A 19,930-nucleotide genomic window follows, 5' to 3' on the forward strand; every position below is an offset into this window, starting at 1 on the left:
AACACTGGAGTTGTTGATCCGACCTTTGAGTCACAAGGATTTAGGGGACCTATGGCCCATTAAGGCATGTAGACTGATTGCTGGATCAGAATTAGGTTCTTGTGATTCCTCAATTTCATTGGGTAACACCTCATCCATGAACTCATCACCCTCTAACAGCAAAAGAGTGGACCGACCTTTACACCTGTGACCCACATGGAACTTTTCATCACAATTAAAGCGAAGGCCCTTTTTGCCTCCTTTGCTGTTGCTCAGCCTCTGATAACCTCCTTATTGGTTGTTTGGGAGTCTGATTAGAAATTTGGGTGGTAGGACTAGGGCCCAAAATTGAAGGCAATGGATTGATAGATATTGGTTTCTGCTGCCAGGGTTTAGCATAAGGTTTGAAATCAAGGAATTTGTCCTCCTGCAATCTAGCAAGATCCAGGGCCTATTGCAGAGAATCAGGTTGTAATGCTAGGACCTCTCTTCTGAGCATTGGCTTGAGGCCAAAAATGAAACAACTCTTTAACATATCATCACTGAGGCCATAGATACGACTAGAAAGAGACTCAAACTTAACTTGATAATCCAAAACAGTGGTTTCTTGAACCAGTTTGGACAGGGCCCCCTTAAGATCTTCATATCTTGAAGGTCCGAAACGGATTTGAATCCCATTCACAAACTCAGTCCAGGTATTACATTGATTATTATGAAATTTCCATTGGAACCAACTACAAGCAGGACCGTCTAAATGAATAGATGCAGGTTTAACTTTCTGATTCTCAAGTATATCATGAAAATCAAAATATTGATGGACTTTAAACAACCGGTCAACGGGATCACCATCAAGAAATCGAGGAAAATCAACTTTAGTACCTCTATTGGCACGGTGAAACTGCTGAAGACGAGGACGATGATCATCTGGAGTGAAAGTACCCGTAGGACAGTCAAACTTAGAAGCTATCATCTCCACCAATTGTTGCTGAAAGGACGTATTAATTGCTTCCATATCCTAACGAATCCAAGAACGGATCCTCTCTTCATCATCTTTCTTTGATTCAAGAATGAGCTCTGAGCATTTAGTCACAATCACATCCATTGAAAGATTTGCAGACCTCTCCTTTGATCGAAAACCTTCTGCCATGGTTAACGGCAAAGTTGCAGATCGATGAAAGCAGCAATGATACTGAATTCTTCAAGAATTCAGAATCTAAGAGCTAACGCAGGGGAAAAACAGAGAGAATTAAGAAAGAAGGGGTTCTCCTGTTTCGAGCACAAGAGCAAGCTCCAGAATTGGGGAAAAGAAGGAAGGAATTAAGAAGTATTGTATTTCATATCCATCTACACATGTTGGGTCTTTATATATACCCTTACAACCAATTTCTGTTACAACAACAACTGTCCTAGCTGAGCTGGAAGAATCCTTCTAAATGAATCCTTCTAACCACTTGGGTTTACGCAAGCCTTCTCTGGACCTGAGTTGTATGGTATCACCTTGGACTCCCTCCTCACGTTGACTAGACCCATGATCTGTGGTCTGGATTGTATCAACCGTTGAGTCCACATTCTAGTCTAGGAAGCGGTCCTGACAGCAAACTACTGTCATGATTTTTTACATTTAGTGTTTAATGACATTTTTGTTTACTAGCCTCATGTTTTTATTTATCATAACCTATCATATACAATTCGAAAGTGAATCAATGTGAGAGAGAACCTACATCCATCCCATCCATTAAGTTTGAGCCTAAAAGAAATACTGTAAATTCCTTGAATTTGACTTTAAAGTTTAGCCCTGAGTGAAGTACTATAAATTCCTTGGATTTGAGTTTAAAATTTAGGATAAATTACAAAAATGATACTAAATTCCATTATAATGAACTGGTATTCTTATAACTTGATAAAATCTTAGAGATACTTTTTTTAACATTCATTGTGCTTGTTTCAAGCTGAAACTTGACCAATGAGGTGATTGTAGGGTTATCTTTCAAGTGGACCCAGTATCCCTCCTGACAAGAAAAGCATGGCTTCATGAAACAAAAGATCCAAAATCACAACCATGGCTATTATATTTGGCTTTAAAAAAAAAAACAAAAGAAAATCCTAAAAATCCTTATGCTAAATTCCATTATATAGTGAATTGGTATTCTTATAACTTGATAAAACAATTGGATCCAATGTACTGGGCTACTAATAAGTCACACCCATACAAATTAAGAACTACTGTGTTAGTTTTCCCCAAATTCCAAAAAAGGTAATCCATACGGGAGTAGAAATAGGGGCTTTTGTGTATGTGTGTGAGGGGGCGGGGGACAGATTCTATTATTTTAGCTATTGTTTCAGGTTTCAAATTAGACATAATATGTCTCTATAATGATGTTAATTTTTGGAAAATTATCACCTCAATTTGCCTGCCCGTCAATTTTCTCAATTTCTTCTAATAGAGGGAGGTGGACCCCACCCAGGCAGTGTGTTCGGGCAGGGGGTAGGGTAGTAATGTCCCCCCCCCCCCTATTAGATGGAATTGAGGAAATTGAGGGGATAAAGATCCCTAATTTATACTAGATTAATGTATAAAATGTATCCCTTTTTTGGTATGTGAATGTATACCATGCTATTACCTTATAAGCTAAATTGTTTAATGTAATGATACCAGTTTGGAAAAACATATATAGTTGTACATTATAACAGAAATTTAAGAGTATTAGTTACTACTATGAACCCCATTTGATTTATGAAAGAATGCACTTAGAGTAGACTAATGCATGATATGATGATGTACATTGTAGGGGCTGTTATGAAGCTATCATAAGTCATGCACTATAATGGTTTCCAACAGAATTTTTAGTATATCCTATACTCTATGTTAGGCCAAAAATTCGACTACACATAGTGACATTACAATGTAGGTCTACACCTTGAATTAATCTCTTAAATAAGGTACTAAATGAGGAATAAATGTAAGTAAGCCTTACAATATGAAATAAAGGTTTCTAAATTGAGTAAAGTAGTGACTGAAATTTGTATGTAACTAGTGGACTGAAATTGTAATTAGAATTTAGGGATCCAAACTTAGGAAATTTAATGGGTAAACATGATTGAGGATGGATTAGGCTTTCGAATTAATGGATGAGCTTAAAATAAATTAAATTAAGTATTTGAACTTAATGTTAGTTAAATTAGATGATGGAACTTATGATTTGATTAAATTTAATGAATCAAGTAGAAGGAAGGCTAATTCAATAAATGGACTATGTGGACATTAAAATGGATAAATCTAAATAGCAAAATGTACACGAAAAATGGGGATGTTTCAAAGAACCTAATGATTGATTCTATATAGAGAACTTATGTATGTGTTCAACTATAAGAATATGCATGCCATACTATATATTAGGGAAAATTACGTATACACTCCCTGTACTTTGCCTAAAGTATTAATCACTCTCTAGCATAGTGTCCACTCTTACCACACTTGAAGCACGTAGTGGTCCCCATCAAACATTCTCCCTTGTGGCTCTTGCCACACTTGAGACATTCCACCTTAGATCTGTTGTCTTGAAATTTCTTCTTTTGGTTCATGGTCCGCTTCCCTTTAAAGTTATTGGGTTTGAACTTCTTCTTTGGTGCCTCACCCTCAAGTTGGGTGTTTCCTTTGTCAGTTGCTTCATAAATCTGGGCCTTCTGCACGACCTCAATATAGGTTTCAGCTGAAAGGTAGCTACTGCCTTTCTAACATCGGGCCTCAAACCTTGTTCGAACTATTCAGCCCTCAACTCTTCAGTAACTACCATGTGTGGAGCATACTTGGATAAATCCTCAAACTTTCTTTCAAAAGTCATAACAGATTGGCTTCCTTGGGTGAGTTACATGAACTCCATCATTTTCTGTTTTCTCACACTGGGAGGAAAATACTCGTTGTCAAAAGCAACCTTAAAATCTTCCCATGTGATAACCTTTCTTTCTGCACCCAAAATAGTCTTGGTCATTTTCCACCATTGATCAGCCTCACCTTGAAGTTTAAATGCAACACATAACACTTTTTGGGCATCCGAGCACATAATGAACTCGAATAGATTTTCCATCTCACGGATCCATGTTGTAGCAGTCGATGTGTCCGTGCCTACACCCTTAAATGAAATAGGATGTAATTTCTAAAAATCCTTCAATACATTCATGTTAGTGGTTGCCGGCTCTACATGCACATCACTACCACTTCCAGTGCCTATACCAATAGCCCCAATCACTGGTGATGCATCATGTGTGGGCCCTTGGTCAAGTACTTCATCCTCTTGTGCAGGCGTTGCAGTCGCCTAACCCCTAGTTCTCCTCCTTCGAGGCATCACCTGATCAAAAAAAATCATTTCATCTTAGAATGTAACCAAAGATCCTAAACATCATAACTTAGAGAATCAACTCTAAAGTTCTATACCAACAGGTTACAAGTCTACATAACTCTTAAACTCTGCTCTGATACCAAGTTGTCACACCCCCAAAATGACTAGACCTAGTGGGGCCTATGACACCGAATCTCCTTACCCCGTCATATAGGATAGGGATACCGAGGTCGCTGTCCTGCGATCTGGGAGGTCTTAACTCGATATCCGACATACTTAGATCAGCAGGTCTGATGAACCATGGACGGTAGCAGGGGATGTGGTCATTCATACCCGCCAACCACACAAGAGGGACTCCGCCAGAAGTCTCCGCCTCAGGATCTGCCCCTGCCATCCGAGAGGCACGCGAGGACCATCCAAAACTCCCAGAGAAGAGGGGACGGACAGGGTACTGCAAAAAGATGACCTGTTTGGTATCTGACCAGCTTGTCCCATTTTGCGTGCCTAAAAATGTCTGAGTTGGTGTTTTAAGATTTTGCCTCAATTTGTGTGTCAAAAGATGCCCGATTTGATGTGTAATGGCTTCGCCTAGATTTTTGGACTGAAAGATGACCGGTTTGGTATCTGACAACCTTGTCCTGTTTTGCGTGCCTAAAAATGCTTGAGACGGTGTTTTAAGGTGTTGCCTCGATTTACGGGCCAAAAGATACCCGGTTTGGTATCCGATGGCATTACCTTGGTTTACGTGCCTAAAAGACCTAAGTTATTATTTTGGAGTCTTGTCTCGATTTGTGTGCCGAAAGATGCTCGATTTTGTATCATACGGTTTTGCCTACTTTCGAGGGCTTAAAAATGCCTAAGTTGGTTTTGCATTGGTTTATGTGCCTAGATATGCCTAAATTATGGTATTTGGGCCCCTGCCTCGATTCACAGGCCTTAGGACGATCATGACAGTAATTAATAAATAAATCCTACAATGGCATTAACCAACGAAAAAGATAAGGTAAGTGTGCTTACCTCCTGCGACTGTCCCCAAATGGCGCAGCAGATGTGCTGAGCGGTGTCCTTCAGTGTCGCCCCGGAAGGGTACCAGCCCGCTCGATCATCCGCATCGGTCGTGCCCAAGAGAGGACCGTGTGAAGACTGACGTGGATGCCTGTGGAAGGCCATCTCACTCAAAAGTCGTAAAATAGAAAAAAACAGCAGAGTCCGAGAACAAAACTAGATGAGAAATATAAGGGGGGGGACCCCACTTATAAAAAGGCAAAGATGGTCGGAGCCATGGCGCCGTGGAAGATTACCATGGTGCCGTGAAGCACACACAGCGCCGTGAGAAAATTTTTTTTTGACAAAGTCCCTAAGGCCCTGAAAGGAAAATATTTAAGGAAAAGCCCTAAAGAAAAAATATTTTCAAGAAAGGCCCTAAAAGAAAAATATTTTCAAGAAAGGCCTTGCAAGGGAAAAAAATTTTCAAGAAAAACCCTAAAGGGAAAATTATTTTCAAGAAAGGCCCTGAAAGAAAAAAATGTTTTCAAGAAAAAAACCTAAAGGAAAAATATTTCCAAGATAGGCCCTAAAAGTAAAAAATGTTTTCAAGAAAAACCCTAAGGGAAAATATTTTCAAAAGAAGGCCCTGAACGGGAAAAACCCTAAAAATTGAGGGGAAGAACCCCAAATCGCCCTGAAAATGGGAAAAACCCTAAAAGTCGAGGGGAAAAAGTGAAAAACCCCAAGACACCCTGAAAACGGGAAAAACCTCAAGACGTCTTGAAAGTAAAAGTGAAAAAATACCCAATAATAAAGATTTGGTTTTTCTGAGTTTTCTTTTGAAGTTTATTGAAGGATTTCTTCGCGACTAACCGCCTGTTTTGGCAACTCTACTGTCTTTGAGCAAAGCGTCAACAATACATGCTCTTGGTGACAAAATTAGTTTGTCTTTTGTCTTTACTCTTCGGCTATTGGTATAGGCCTCGGCCAAAGGGAGGCAAACTTAGACACTGAATTTTGTTACCCCCTGGCGATGATGACGACGGGACACGGACAATGGCCATCACATCGCTTTTCCTTTCCTAAGACCAAAAAGACAGAGCCCATAGGTCCAAACACATCCAAAACCCCAAGAAAGCCCATTTAAGGCTTAAAAAGTAGGAAGAGGGGGACCACATTGTCCACGGCACTATGCACAGTGCCCCACGGCCCCGTGGAGGCCTCCCACGGCAGTGGTGTACGGAGTCACTCCGTCGTAGAGGGTTATGACATCATCCACAGCACCATGGAAAAATCCTCCATGGCGCCGTGGACAACTTACCCGGCACCGTGAAAATGGGACACCCCCTATAAATAGGAGGGTGCCCCTCCCTTCATTTGAAGCAATCCCAAGCCTAGGGAGGCCCTCCCAGTCTGATGTTTGCCCTCTTTCAGGCCTTTGTGAGCGAGTTTTGAGCAATGTTCTGAGTTGTGGGTAGATCCATCGATTACCCACTTGAGTTATGGGTAGATCCATCGATTACCCATCTGAGTTGTGGGTAGATCAATCGATTACCCACTCATCCAAAGAGCGATCCCATTCTGGTCAAGTCGTTATTCCGTCTGTATATGGATAACGAGAGTTCCTTTTTATAGCCATTATTCTGTCCGCTTACAGATAACGAAACTTCCTTTCTATCAGCCATTATTCTGTCCGCTTACAGACACATCCAAAAAGCCATTATCTTATTCAAAGAACATGTGTAGGTCCATTCGTCCGTCTTCCCCTAAGGCAAGGGATCATCAAGATCTAAGGTATACCCCTATGAAGGTATGATCATTGCATTTTAGTCATTACAATGTACTCTTTTGTGTTTTCTCGTTTTAATGTATATATTGTAAGGGAAAAAGTTCTCTGTCCGGGAGTGTGGCCTACGCCAGCATTCCCATGAGTCTATCTCTCTTCTTCTCATGTGAAAAGACACCTTTGCCTCCTTGTTTTAAGGAGGAGAGAGATAGATACATGGGAGTGCTGGCGTAGGCCACACTCCCGTATAGAAAACTGCTTCCCATATTATAAATATAGGTATAATGTACATTATATAGCCTCATTGTCATAGAAAGAGAGAATATTCGCCCTTTTAGCATCTATAACTGTAGACACTGATTTTTGTCACCACCTTTGGCAAGGATAACAATGGGATACAGACAATGGGTGATGCGTTTTCCCCCTTCCTGGAACCTAAATTGCCTAGCCCATGAGCCCAAATACCTTCAAGAACCCAAAAATGGCCCATTTAGGGCCAACACTTGAAATGAGGGGGACCACACTGTCCACGGTGCCGTAGACAATGTCCCATAACACTGTGGAGGTCCTCCATGGCTAGGGTGTACTTTTCCACGCCGCCATAGGGGTTTTCAACGTCAGCCTACTGACGTCGCCCATGGCGTCCATGGAGGGCTTTTCTGGTCCAGGCTGTGGGGTAGCCTCCCCTATAAATAGGAGGGTCCCCCTCCCCTCATTTCATGGTTTTTTCGGGTAGGGAGACCCTCCAGAGGTGAGTTTCACCCCCATTAGCCTCCTTTCTCCCGATTTTTGCTTTGTGAGTGTCTGTTCAAGTGAGGCTTCCATTCGTGGGTAGATCCTTCGATTACCCACCACTCCTCTCATTCGAGTTCATTATCCCATCTGGGCATGGGTAACGGGTGAAAACCCCCCAAACAACCGTTATTCTGCCCTTTCGTCGATAGTGAAAGTTACCAAAGGAGCCATTATTCTGCCCAAAAAGCTAGCATCGCTCCATTCGTCCGTCTCCCCTGAGCCAAGGGAATACTCTCATACAGGTATAATTACTGCATGTTTATTGATTCAATGTAGTCATTTAGTGTTTTATCGCTTTAAGGTACATATTGTAGACACAATGTAGCATATAATGTGCCCCCATCACAGTGAAAAGAGAGAGAATATTTGTCATTTAGTAGCATCTATAACAGAGAGACCGGTTTCGGCTGGGCAAGATGGGTGCCTAACATCTTCTCATACTTGTAACCTGACCCCTTACCCGAACCTCTAACCGGACCATATGGAGTCTCGTAGCCCGATTTTGTTCTGGACGGACAGGGCTACACTTATTGGGTCCTAGGCCCTAACCCTAGGTGGCGACTTCATTTTTCTTTTAACATATTTTAATGTGTGACCCCAACCCCCTGATGACATTCCTATACAATGAAAATTATAAAATCATATGTCGCCAACGAGGCTACGGAAACTTCGTCACGGCGGTGACCACGGTACTTACAGTGGCGACTTCACTGGGGATGTGGATAAACGTCCACTTGAGGTCAAGCTTTCTAAAATAGATGCTACCAATAAATGCAATAATATTCTCTTTGAATTTTATATAAAAAATAAAAAAAAAAAAAATGTGTGGCTAACCCATGTGTGTACTAACCGCATCATGCATAGTACCCGAAGTGAAATCAAACGGCGAGGGTATCAAACCCTGCTCCTGACTGGTTGGATTTTTGATTGGAGGGCAGGAACCCCTGACCAGGCAACCAGGAACACTGTGGAGCATCACTCCACTCAGTGGGATCAATGAGAAGACTTTGTATAGGTTTCCCTATATACCTATCAGAAGATGGACAGCAGACCCCTGCACTTGTGCAGCTCATAGCCTGATGTATGGTCTGGATCCCAGGTAATCTCTCTCCTCCCCATAACTGTGGGACCCACCTCTGAAAAAGTGTGTAAAACCTTCTATAAGGCATGTAGGGACAATGCCCTAACCAAGGGTCAAACCCCTGTGCAAGCCCCATTGAATTTCAGCTTATTGGAATTCTCTGGGCGATGCAGCAAGGGCTAGTGACATCGCCCAGTGAGTGAAATAGTATATTTTTAATAATTTTTAATTGTGGGGACCACCCATTATGAACATGGGCACCCTCCATGGATAGAGGGGAGTCTGAGGGACCACCTCATACCCTTAGTTCATTGTGGACCCCACCAGTGTGCCCAGAATCACTCAGAATCAGTTTAAAAACCCATTTTTAGAAGAGGCCTTCATAGCCAAACAAGCCTCAGTGTGGGCTGGGCCTATAAATAGAAGTGTCTTGGGCTCATTTAGAGCCCTTAGCAATTCTAAAACTATGAGCGAAGAAACGAGAGAAAGAAGAGAGAAAGAAGAGGAAGGAGAAGAAGAAAGAAGAAGAAGAAGGAAGGGGATTGAAGGCTGCCACCCCCATCCAAGCTTGGATCGAATTCTCTCACTTGGGCTGGTATAACCAACACTGTTCTTACCTGCTGCCTTCATTTCTTCTCTGTGTTTGAGGAGTTTCTGCTCCTTGGGCAGCCTAGAACAGCTAGGGCTTGCCCTGGACAGCACCAGATCTACCATGCAAGCCTTGAGCATGGAAGATCTGGGATTTTTATTTAATTTCATAATTTTGATTTACTGATCTTGAGAGCCGAATCTGGCTGTGCTGCACTACCCAGATTCACTTCTGGTTGACTGATTGAAGCCCTGGATGCAAGCCATGGCTGCAGAGACCAAACCCTAAGTGGTTGTAGCCTTGAACCACTGTTTTGCATCCATTTCCAGCCTTGCATGTAGCTGGAATTGAATTCCAAGTTTAGAGAAAACCCTATGACACTATTCACTGGGTTGTCTGGGCAACCTATGGCAGCCAAATGGTGGATCTGATGGAAGATCCAATTGGACCAAAACATAGGTCATCCCTAGGTCTACACACCACCCTAACATGCATGGGGATCAATTATGCTCACTGCCCATAAAGCCCAACCTTGGGAACTCAGCCCAATGTCGATTTGAGGGCACTGGGCGATGCACCCAACGCCCAGAGCCATCGCCCAGTGAGGGTTTTTCTACAGAAATGCTGATCTGGCTTTGGGGACCTCACCCATTGGCCATGTGACACTGTGGGAAGTTGGGAAATGACATAAATGCCGTTCCCCACATCTGTTCTTATTAAAGGAATGATTTGGAATCCAAAAGGGCCCCATTGGTGAAGGAAACCCTGCGGTGCTTGGTCTTGCAGCCCAGGCAAGCTGTGGACAGCACTGTGAATTGGGTCTGACCTAGGATCAGGTACAACTATTGAAAATGACCAATTTACCCTTGTGCCACTGACACTGGATGATGCACTGGGGCATGAGCCTAAGGCCCAGTGCAAGGCCCAGTGATCCCAAATGAGTACCAATCAAGCATCAGGTCAACCCAGTAAGCTTAGGTAAACCCTAGGAGTACTAGTGATAGACTGAAAACTTAACATGACAACTTTTGATTTATATCTAGGAATTGATCCCGCACTCGAGGTCAACAACCAGACTGCTGTTGGAACTGACTTTGCAGCCGAGTATCTAGAACCAAACTCAGGTGAGTGAATAATATTATCATACGTACATGTGTAATTATCATATTTTTGCCAGCTATTAAGAATTGGGATTATATAATGCTATGTCACTAACTTCTATTTCAAGTTACTTAAATCACTACATAATGACTGTCTGTTGATCAACACTGTGAATTCTTATATGATGATTGTGAATGTTAGACTAGATGTCGTACTCGGCTTGGAAATGAGGCCTATGGTAGCCCATAGAATGGGATGCAGTTGACACCACCCGACTCATACGATGCCATATAGACATGGGGTTAGAGTTTCATCAACCGTGTCGGGAGACCCCTGATGAAGAATTCCTTATCCTATCTCTCCAACTCTGTACATCCAAATTGGTTTTTCTGATGGAAACTAGGTGCTCTATGGCTAAATTGCAGCATTAAGTTCCTCATCACTTTGCAGTCGAACCGATTGGCACAGGAGGGGGCCTTTGCCTTTTTTGGAACTCTCTGGTTTCGGTGGATATCCTATACTCTGACCAGCATATTTTGGACACCCAGGTAACTTCTAAACACCATCCTCCTTTCTTCTTGACTTGCATTTATGGTGATCCTATCAAATCACGTAGACAGCAGGTGTGGGATACAGTGAGTTATACTGCTATGGACCGTAGGGAGAGCTGGGTTTGCTTGGGAGATTTTAATTCTCATCTCCATTGGTTTGAGAAACAGGGTGGTCGCCCAACCAATCCTCGTGACACAGGTGCATTCCAAGTTTTTTTGGATAACTGTAATCTCTTGGATATTGGTTCGCATGGACCTCAGTTCACTTGGGATAACAGAAGGAAGGGGTCCGCCAATATTAAGATCAAGTTGGATCGAGTCCTTGCGAATATTGAATGGAGATTATCCTTTGAGGAAGCGACGGTTCAGGTGCGGTCTCTGACTGGTTTGGATCACTTACCACTTCTCCTGGACACTAAGGGAGGCACCACAAAAGGCATCAGACCTTTCAGGTTCGAGAACGTTTGGTTCACACACCCTGAGTGCTTTGCTACAGCCAAGGAAGCTTGGACTATCCCTACCACTAAGGACGCCTTTAATTCTTTCCACTACAAGTCTCAGAGCTGCAGGGCCAAGTTTACCAAATGGAACAAAGAAACCTTTGGTAATATCCAGCACAACATCAAACACCTCTTAGCAGAGAAAAATAGATTGAAGGAAGCTACTGAACCCACAGATTATAGTGCTATCAAGGAGTTGGAGAAACTATTGGAAGTAGAACTTCAAAGGGAAGAACTGTTATGGCAGCAGAAATCAAGGGTCCTATGGCTGAAAGAAGGAGATCGAAACACCAAATTCTTCCACACTTCCACTCTTCAAAGAAGACATCGGAATAAAATTCTTAAAATCCGTTCTCCTAGTGGGGTGTAGCTTGATTCAGAGAAGAAGATTACTGATGCTTTTCTAAAAAGATATGAGGAAATTTTTTCAACTGAAGGCATCGATGAAGAAGCCTTGGAGGTAGTTCTGACCACTATAGACCCTGTGGTAACCCCCCATATGAATAATGCCCTTTGTGCCATACCTGATGAAGAGGAAATTAAGAAAGCCCTGTTTCAAATGTCCCCTTTAAAGTCCCCAGGCCCTGATGGGCTCCCTCCAACTTTTTTCCAGCGATATTGGGACCTGGTTCATGAGGATATTCATAGGCTTGTTCTGCAGTTCTTTGAAACTGGATGTCTACCTCCCACTCTTAATGAAACGATCCTCTGCCTTATCCCAAAGGTCGATCAGCCAGAATTAATTGACCACTACAGGCCTATTTCCCTATGCAACTTTATCATCAAAATAGTTACCAAGATCTTTGCCTCAAGAATCAAGCTTTTTTTGGATGACATTATCTCCAAATCACAGTCAGCCTTTGTGCCGGACAGATCCATTTCTGATAATATCCTAATGGCACATGAAACCTATCATTATCTTAGGAAAAAAAAGAAGGGGAAGAAGCAATTTGTTGCCATCAAACTCGATATGGCCAAGGCCTATGATAGGCTAGAGTGGAATTTTGTGGAAAGGGTGCTCAACAGTATGAGATTCTCTCCAAGATGGGTTACTATGGTGATGGCCTGCATTAAGTCAGTAAACTACAAGCTGCTTATTAATGGCGCAATCAAAGGCCACATCCTTCCAACTAGAGGAATCCGACAAGGAGATCCACTGTCTCCGGCCATCTTTGTGCTGTGTTCACATGCTCTAAGTTCTCTATTAAATGCTGTAGCGGCAAATGGCTTCATACTTGGCATCAAGGTGCGTAACAGAACTTCCCCCTTGACTCATCTATTATTTGCGGATGATAGCTTGATCTTTGCTGAAGCTTCCCTTACTGAAATTCATAACCTGAAGACCTGTTTGAACCTATACTGCCAGGCAAGTGGCCAGCAGATCAATGCCAAAAAATCCTCCCTAACCTTCAGTCCTAATACCCACTCTCGATTCAAGAGATGGTTTTCAAAAATTTTGAAGATGCCTTAAAGGTCGGGACCAAAGAAATACTTAGGATTGCCATCGGAGTTGGGTGTCTCGAAGGTGGAGCTATTTAAAGATATCAATGATAGGACCATGAACAGAATTAGGGGCTGGAAACAACGTCTTCTTTCTCACGCAGGAAAAGAAGTGTTGATTAAGTCTATAGCCATGTCTATGAATATCTTTGCAGGTTCTCATTTTCGTCTTCCTACCTCTCATCACTCTCAGTTGAGAAAGGCAGTTACTCAGTTTTTTTGGGGCAATAAGGAGGAGAAGAACATCTGTTGGGTGGCTTGGAATCGTCTCTGTCAGCCAAAACAAAGTGGGGGATTGGGCATTCGAGATCCAGCATTGCAAAACAAGGCCCTTCTGGGGAAACTAGATTGGAAACTATGGCAGCACCCGGACTCCCAATGGGCCCAGTTCATGAAGAAAATTTACTATCCCCATACGGATTTCCTGGAGGCTACCTTGGGTTCTTCCCCTTCTTGGGCATGGAGAAGTATTATTGATGGGAGAAAAATTATTTTGGATGGTCTTATTTGGAGTGTGGGGATGGCACAAAAATCAAAATATGGGAGGACCGATGGCTCTTGAATACCCAGGATTGGAAGATCAAACACCAACAATATCAATCTCAGGACCTGGTTTGGGTTGCCGATCCCATGGATCACCACACACATGATTGGAACAGAGATTTAGTCTTCTCAGCCTTTCACCCTGAGGATGCTGCAGCTATACTAAAAACTAAGCTAAGTCTTTTTCCACAGCCTGATAGACTTGTTTGGGGGGGTTCCAAAATAGGGATGTACACTGCAAAGGCAAGTTACCTTTTCCTGTGTAATCAAGGAGCTTTAAACCAGGGGATTTCAGAGAGGGAAGCTTTACCAAAGGAAGTCTGGCGCAACATCTAGTCCTGTTCTTCAATTCCGAAGGTTAGGCATTTTTTATGGAGGGTTTGTGCTAAGGGCCTCCCTACAGCTCAAGGTCTTTATAGGAGGAACCTGCTGCCTGATGCCAGTTGTAGCAGATGTGGGTTCGAGGTTGAATCAGCTTCTCACATTCTCCTGGACTGTCCATTCGCGGGAGCCGTGTGGTTTGGGTCCTCTTTGTCTTTTATGCCGCCTTCATCACCTCAACTCCATGATTTTATTCAAAGTTGGAACTCTAGTGCTCTGCATGTTAATCACAAGGCAGAAGACATAGCCACTCTATGTTCCTTCATCTGTTGGGAAATATGGAAGGCAAGGAATGCTTTATTGTTCAAAGGTTCTAAGACTTCTCCACAAGAGGTTATTGGGTCAGCTCATGCGCATTTTCAGGAATTCATTGCTACCAGGAAGCCTGTTACCACCCCTCAGCTGCATACGCAGGTTCACAAGTGGCAACCGCCTAATCAGAGTTACCTCAAGCTGAACTCTGATGCTTCTATAAGTGGGGATAAAGGGTGTGTTGGTTTTATTTTCAGGGATTGGGGAGGTGATCCTCATTAGGCTGTCTCGTCCCCTATTGTGTCCTCCTCGGTTATTCAAGCTGAAGCGCTGGCCATTAGAGCAGGTCTTCTCTGGGGAATCGCTGAAGGTTTTGAGTGGATTGAAGTGGAATCGGATTGTCAACCTCTGATCTCCTTCATCAACTCTACCTCCAATACCCATCCTCCGTTAGACTCCTTGGCTGTTATTAAGGCCATCTGTCATTTGGCTTCATCTTATTTCACAGATATAGTTTTCTCTTTCTCTCCCAGGGAGACTAACAACGTGGCTGACTCCCTAGCTAGGAAGGGGCTGACTTGTTTGAGCGAAACTAGGTGGCCCGTTACCACTCCTTGGATGGCTGAGCTTTGTATCTCAGATTCCAGGCGTCTTTCTCGCCCTTGCTTTCAATAAATTTGTTCTTTACCAAAAAAAAAAGAATAAAGACAAAATGATATGACCTGATAAATGAATATTGGACATAGTTGCAACTCTTCCAACATGATTTTAGGTGTTGGATGAGGCACCTTATGTATTGTATTTCACTTAACAGGGGGAGGAGTGAGAGGATGGATATGAAAGGACTTGACGGAGTTATGGCCATGATTGACAGGTTTACGGTGTGCCACATTTATTATGATAGCACATTGGCAGCTAATTTGTAGTGACCATAACCTAATTGACCTAAAATATTTAAAATTGTTTTTCAATATTAATAAATGTGTCTTTATATTTGATTGTAGCATAGTTATGGATGATTCTATCTCACTTTGCTTTTAACTCATTTCCCATTATGTTTCTCTATCTCCAGGTCTCGTACATATAGTGTCTTTTTTTTTTTTTCTCGATAGAAGTACATATAGAGTGTCATTGTATGGTGTTCTCGTTTAGTGGTATGGCTGAGCTTGAGATTTTTATTTTGATCTGTATATATATATGATGTGGACTGTACAAATTGTATTTTTGTGAATTTTGAAGTAAATGTTGTATATTTTTTTTTCCTAGACCTTAGGAATTGCCAAACTTAAACAGTCCATACTCTTAGTGTATGCAACCAGAGTTCTCGCTTTTTAAATTTTTTTTAGTACATATAATATATGTGTTAGAGTTTCATCTATTATCACTCTCTTTCAAAAAAAAAAAAAAATCAGTTTAGACGAACAGTTATAGGTTGTATGTTTTCCCACTGTGTCGGCCCCACTCAGGGCCTCCGGCGCTATATGCTTTATATATATAAAGGAAGAAGAAAAAAGAAGATGAGTGGTACAAGATGAGTGAGACTCTTTATGGCCTATAAAAGAAAGGGAAAATTACAAGATTAGCTAATATTGGGTTTTGATTTACAAAATTAATCACCCAATGTTTATGTTAACAAAACTAGCCAGTTCAAGTTTGAGAATTACAAAAATAACCAAAACAGTACCCCACCCTTATCCGGTTGCCGTGGGCGATTCCTAGGATCGACGGCGATGAAGACTCATTCCAATCTTCAGTCTCCATGAAATCCTTTGTCCCCAATTTTGTCCCAGTTCTCTCTCTCTCCATCCCAGTAGAGCTTCTTCCACTCCCTCCGACAGTGGCTGGCTCTGGTTCAGGTGTCGGTGCATGTGGAGATTTTGGTGAATCAGATTCAGGTGAAGCAATCTCAAGCACAACCTATTAGTGAGGATCGACAATGAGAGGCAGGGCAGCAGTGGGCATGCAACAATAAATCCCCATGTTTCTCTTTCTTAATAGGTGAGGATTTCGTTGGGCAGTGGCGGCAATTGAAGCATTTCGTACCCAAAAGCGCAATGCAGATTGATTTGTTTCTCGGACAATCGAACTGGGGGAGGGACATCGAGAACTCTCAAATAGTTTCTCTCTCCATGGCCATCTTTGCTGAAAACTTAGGTTGGCTTCTGGGTTTTTTTGTCTGCATAATTAGTAGCTGATTTGGATTCCAGAACTTGCTAATATTCTGTTTTCTATTTACTTACGTTTCTGGTTTCTCTGTTTCTCACATTTGGGTTCTCTTTCCTTCCCTCTTCCCCCTTTACCCATGTTCATATACTTGGTTTTTGGTTCTCATGTACAAAACTCAAATAACAATTTACTTTGGTTATTTCCTGAATCTTCTGCATCTAGGTTCTTCATTTCATTTTTATGCATCTGGGTCATCTATTTTCTTTTTTCATTCATCTATCTTATCGCTATTGGTGTTTGGGTAACCAACTTTGAAGCTCCCAAGTTTTTGAGATTTCCTCTGGTTTGGTCTCTCACGACAGGCATGAAGGGTACCTTCTACATTTTAATGGAGAAAGAAATATTGTAAGAATAGACAAACGATATCGAGTTGACCGGAAAAGAGAGGCAAGAGAAGCAAAGAGGGTTGGACTGAGAATGCGGTTATGAAAACCGAAGATTACAATGAGTCTGCATCATCGTCGATCAATGGAATCACCCACAGCAACCAGATAAGGGTGGGGTGCTGTTTTAGTTATTTTTGTAATACCCAAACTCAAACTGGCTAGTTTCGTTAACATAAACATTGGGTGATTAAATTTGTAAATCAAAACTCAATGTTAGCTAATCTGATAATTTTCCCTAAAAAAAAGTTCTATTTGGAGGGACTGTACTACCCACGCTTAGACATAAAGGGACCGCCCCACCCCCATGATGTCAACTCACGCTCTCTCATTAGTTTGCGCATGTGCGTAGAGATCATGCTCCCTCATAGAGAACAGATCCAAAACCTATATAGAAAGGACTTTAATTTTTTTTCTATTGGGCTTCTTTTGGGTCATAACAAATAGTGCTGGATCTAGGCCTTATTGATTGAAATTTGTTTTAGGCTTACACCTGTATTAAGCTATGGACATGATTTGTTATGGGGCGACATTCTTTGATCGGGAGCGCAAGCTACGCCCAGACACATGGGTTGGGACAAGGCGGTCATTTCAGTCGTTTAGGGGTAGGGTGGTCATTTTTTCCACCTCCATGTCTGGACTCATCCTAGGCATTCGAGTGCAGAGCACATTAATTTTCCCTAAAATTATGGAAAGTATTTTTTTTATCTCCAGTTGTCCCATGTGTTTTTCTTTTTTAAAAGACGGGAGGGTTATCTGATTTTAGGTCGATTAAATCCACGCATGAACCGGGAGCTTCTAGACCCTAGTAAGCCTCAATCTGATGGCTCAAGAAATTATGCAGCGATGAAAGTTTGATCACGAGACCTCACTTTCTGAGGTGGAGTCTCTTGTCCCCTCCAAGCCAGCTGCGCCAACCCCTGGAGGTTAAAACCGGCGATTCTTTCACCCAAAAACCATTAATTGTTCGTACTTCTTAATCAACGTTATTGTCATCGGGATTCCTAATCCTACACACTTCTACATAAGTATTGTTATCCCTATCCATTCCTTTTTTCTTTTACCCCGAAGGTATATAAATATGTAATCCATCGTTATTCACTGGAGAGATAGAGAGAGAAAATTACGTAATTGGAAATATGGGGAAGAATTGCACGACTACAGAAGAACAATCCACCAAAAGCAGCGAAGTTGTCAATGTCGACGAGGGAACATTGTTTGAGGACTTGATCAGAGACATCCTTCTGCGACTGCCATGGCAATCAGTCAATCGTTTCAAGTCTGTATCGAAGAATTGGCTTCGTTTGGTATCCGAACCCTCTTTTGTAAAGGATTTTCAGTTCCAAAATCATGATCTATTAGGTTTCCTCCACTCTAACTTGAATCGAGTCAAGTTCTGTCCTATTCCTCTTCTTGAAAACCCTATTTGTGTTAGAGACTTGAAAAGGACCTCGTTTTCTTTTCCTCAACATTGCCTTGGCGTAACGAATCTGTCGAATGGGTTTGTCCTTTGTTGGTACAGACATTATAGGCAACCAATCTATGTAACATCATACTTTGTATACAATCCTATCACAGAGGAGCAACTACATCTCCCTCCGCTGTCACAGATATATATGGAACAGCCATTAGATCGGCAAAATAGATTTCTTGTAACAGGCTTTCAATTCCACTATGACTCTGAAACTCCCTCTTTCATTGTGGCGCAATTGGTCAATCGGGAAAAAGGTCTGCAAGTATACTTCTTTTCTTCAGAAACCTTCAAATGGACATCGACATTGCACGATCTCAGACATATGTTTCGTGGCGATGAAAGTTTTGCATTATCAGGTCCATCAACATTTTACAGGGGTTCTCTTCATTGGGTATCCGAACCATTAGGTGTTGTTTCCTACAGTGTGAAGAAACAGCAATTTAGCTTCCGTAGAATACCAGCGATAAGGGATGATCAACATGTCTATCGTTGTATGTTTAACCAAAAAGGCGATAAACATATTCCAATTCCTCCTCACTGTAGGTGCAGATACTTGGGAGAATGTCTGGACAAGCTCCTTTATATTCAGGTTGCTGGGGATTCACAGTTGTATTTATGGAAGCTGGAGGATTATCATCGCAATAAATGGTCTCTTAGACAATCAATTATCATTGAGAATGTGCCCATGCCGTTCGTACGTGGATCGATTGTGGGTTTTGATCGCAGGGATGATCAGGTTCTCTTCCTCAAGCTAAACAGAATGATACTTTCCTATCATCTTAGGTCCAAGGAATTGACGATGCTTTATGAAGTTCCATCAGAAGATTATGATAATTTGCATTTTTTCTGTGCTTATGAATTGCCAAAATCGGTACCTTTTCTATTTTACAAGTCCTACTTTTCTCATATGTATGGCAGCAAGAATGTTTTGGTATCTAACGAACTAAATTTCCCCGAATGAGAAGAGGGTTTGAAGTTAGTAGGTAGACTTATTTTATACTGTAGTTCTTTTAATTTAAGGATTAGACTCTTAATAGTGGATCCATCTCGAACCTACTAAAGTTGTTCTTTTAATTTTACAATGTTTTGATGTTTTTCTAGTTATATGCATGAGCCCAAATAGTCATGTTCATAGACTCCTCTGAGGGTAGTTAATGATTTTACAGTCATGCAATCTTATATGTTCATAGACTCCTCTGAGGGTAGTTAATGATTTTACGTGGCGGTCAATCCTAGAACTGTTCTTTATATATGACTGGGTTATTATTCTGGGACATTGCTTCCTTTGTTTGTCTGTTATAAATACTACACTAGTACACTTCTATGTGAATAAGGTTTTAGTCTCACCTTGATTTGAAAATAAAAAAAGAAGCTATATTATAGTTTCAAATTAGTGGTCAATGGGGAAAGGGAGAGGAGTAATGCACTAACCCACAAAGTCTTCAAACTGTATTTTATTCTTCAA

General features: G+C 41.8%; 1 protein-coding gene across 1 annotated transcript; it reads left to right on the forward strand.

Moving 5' to 3' along the window:
- The first annotated feature begins 18,130 nt into the window (after positions 1-18,130).
- LOC122644918 (F-box protein At5g07610-like) lies at positions 18,131-19,426 on the forward strand. The gene has a single exon (XM_043838284.1). It carries the CDS (start codon positions 18,131-18,133, stop codon positions 19,424-19,426), a length of 1,296 nt encoding a protein of 431 aa, XP_043694219.1.
- The last annotated feature ends 504 nt before the right edge of the window (positions 19,427-19,930 follow it).

Source organism: Telopea speciosissima, chromosome 11 (genome assembly GCF_018873765.1).
Source record: "Telopea speciosissima isolate NSW1024214 ecotype Mountain lineage chromosome 11, Tspe_v1, whole genome shotgun sequence".
Lineage (NCBI taxonomy): Eukaryota > Viridiplantae > Streptophyta > Magnoliopsida > Proteales > Proteaceae > Telopea > Telopea speciosissima.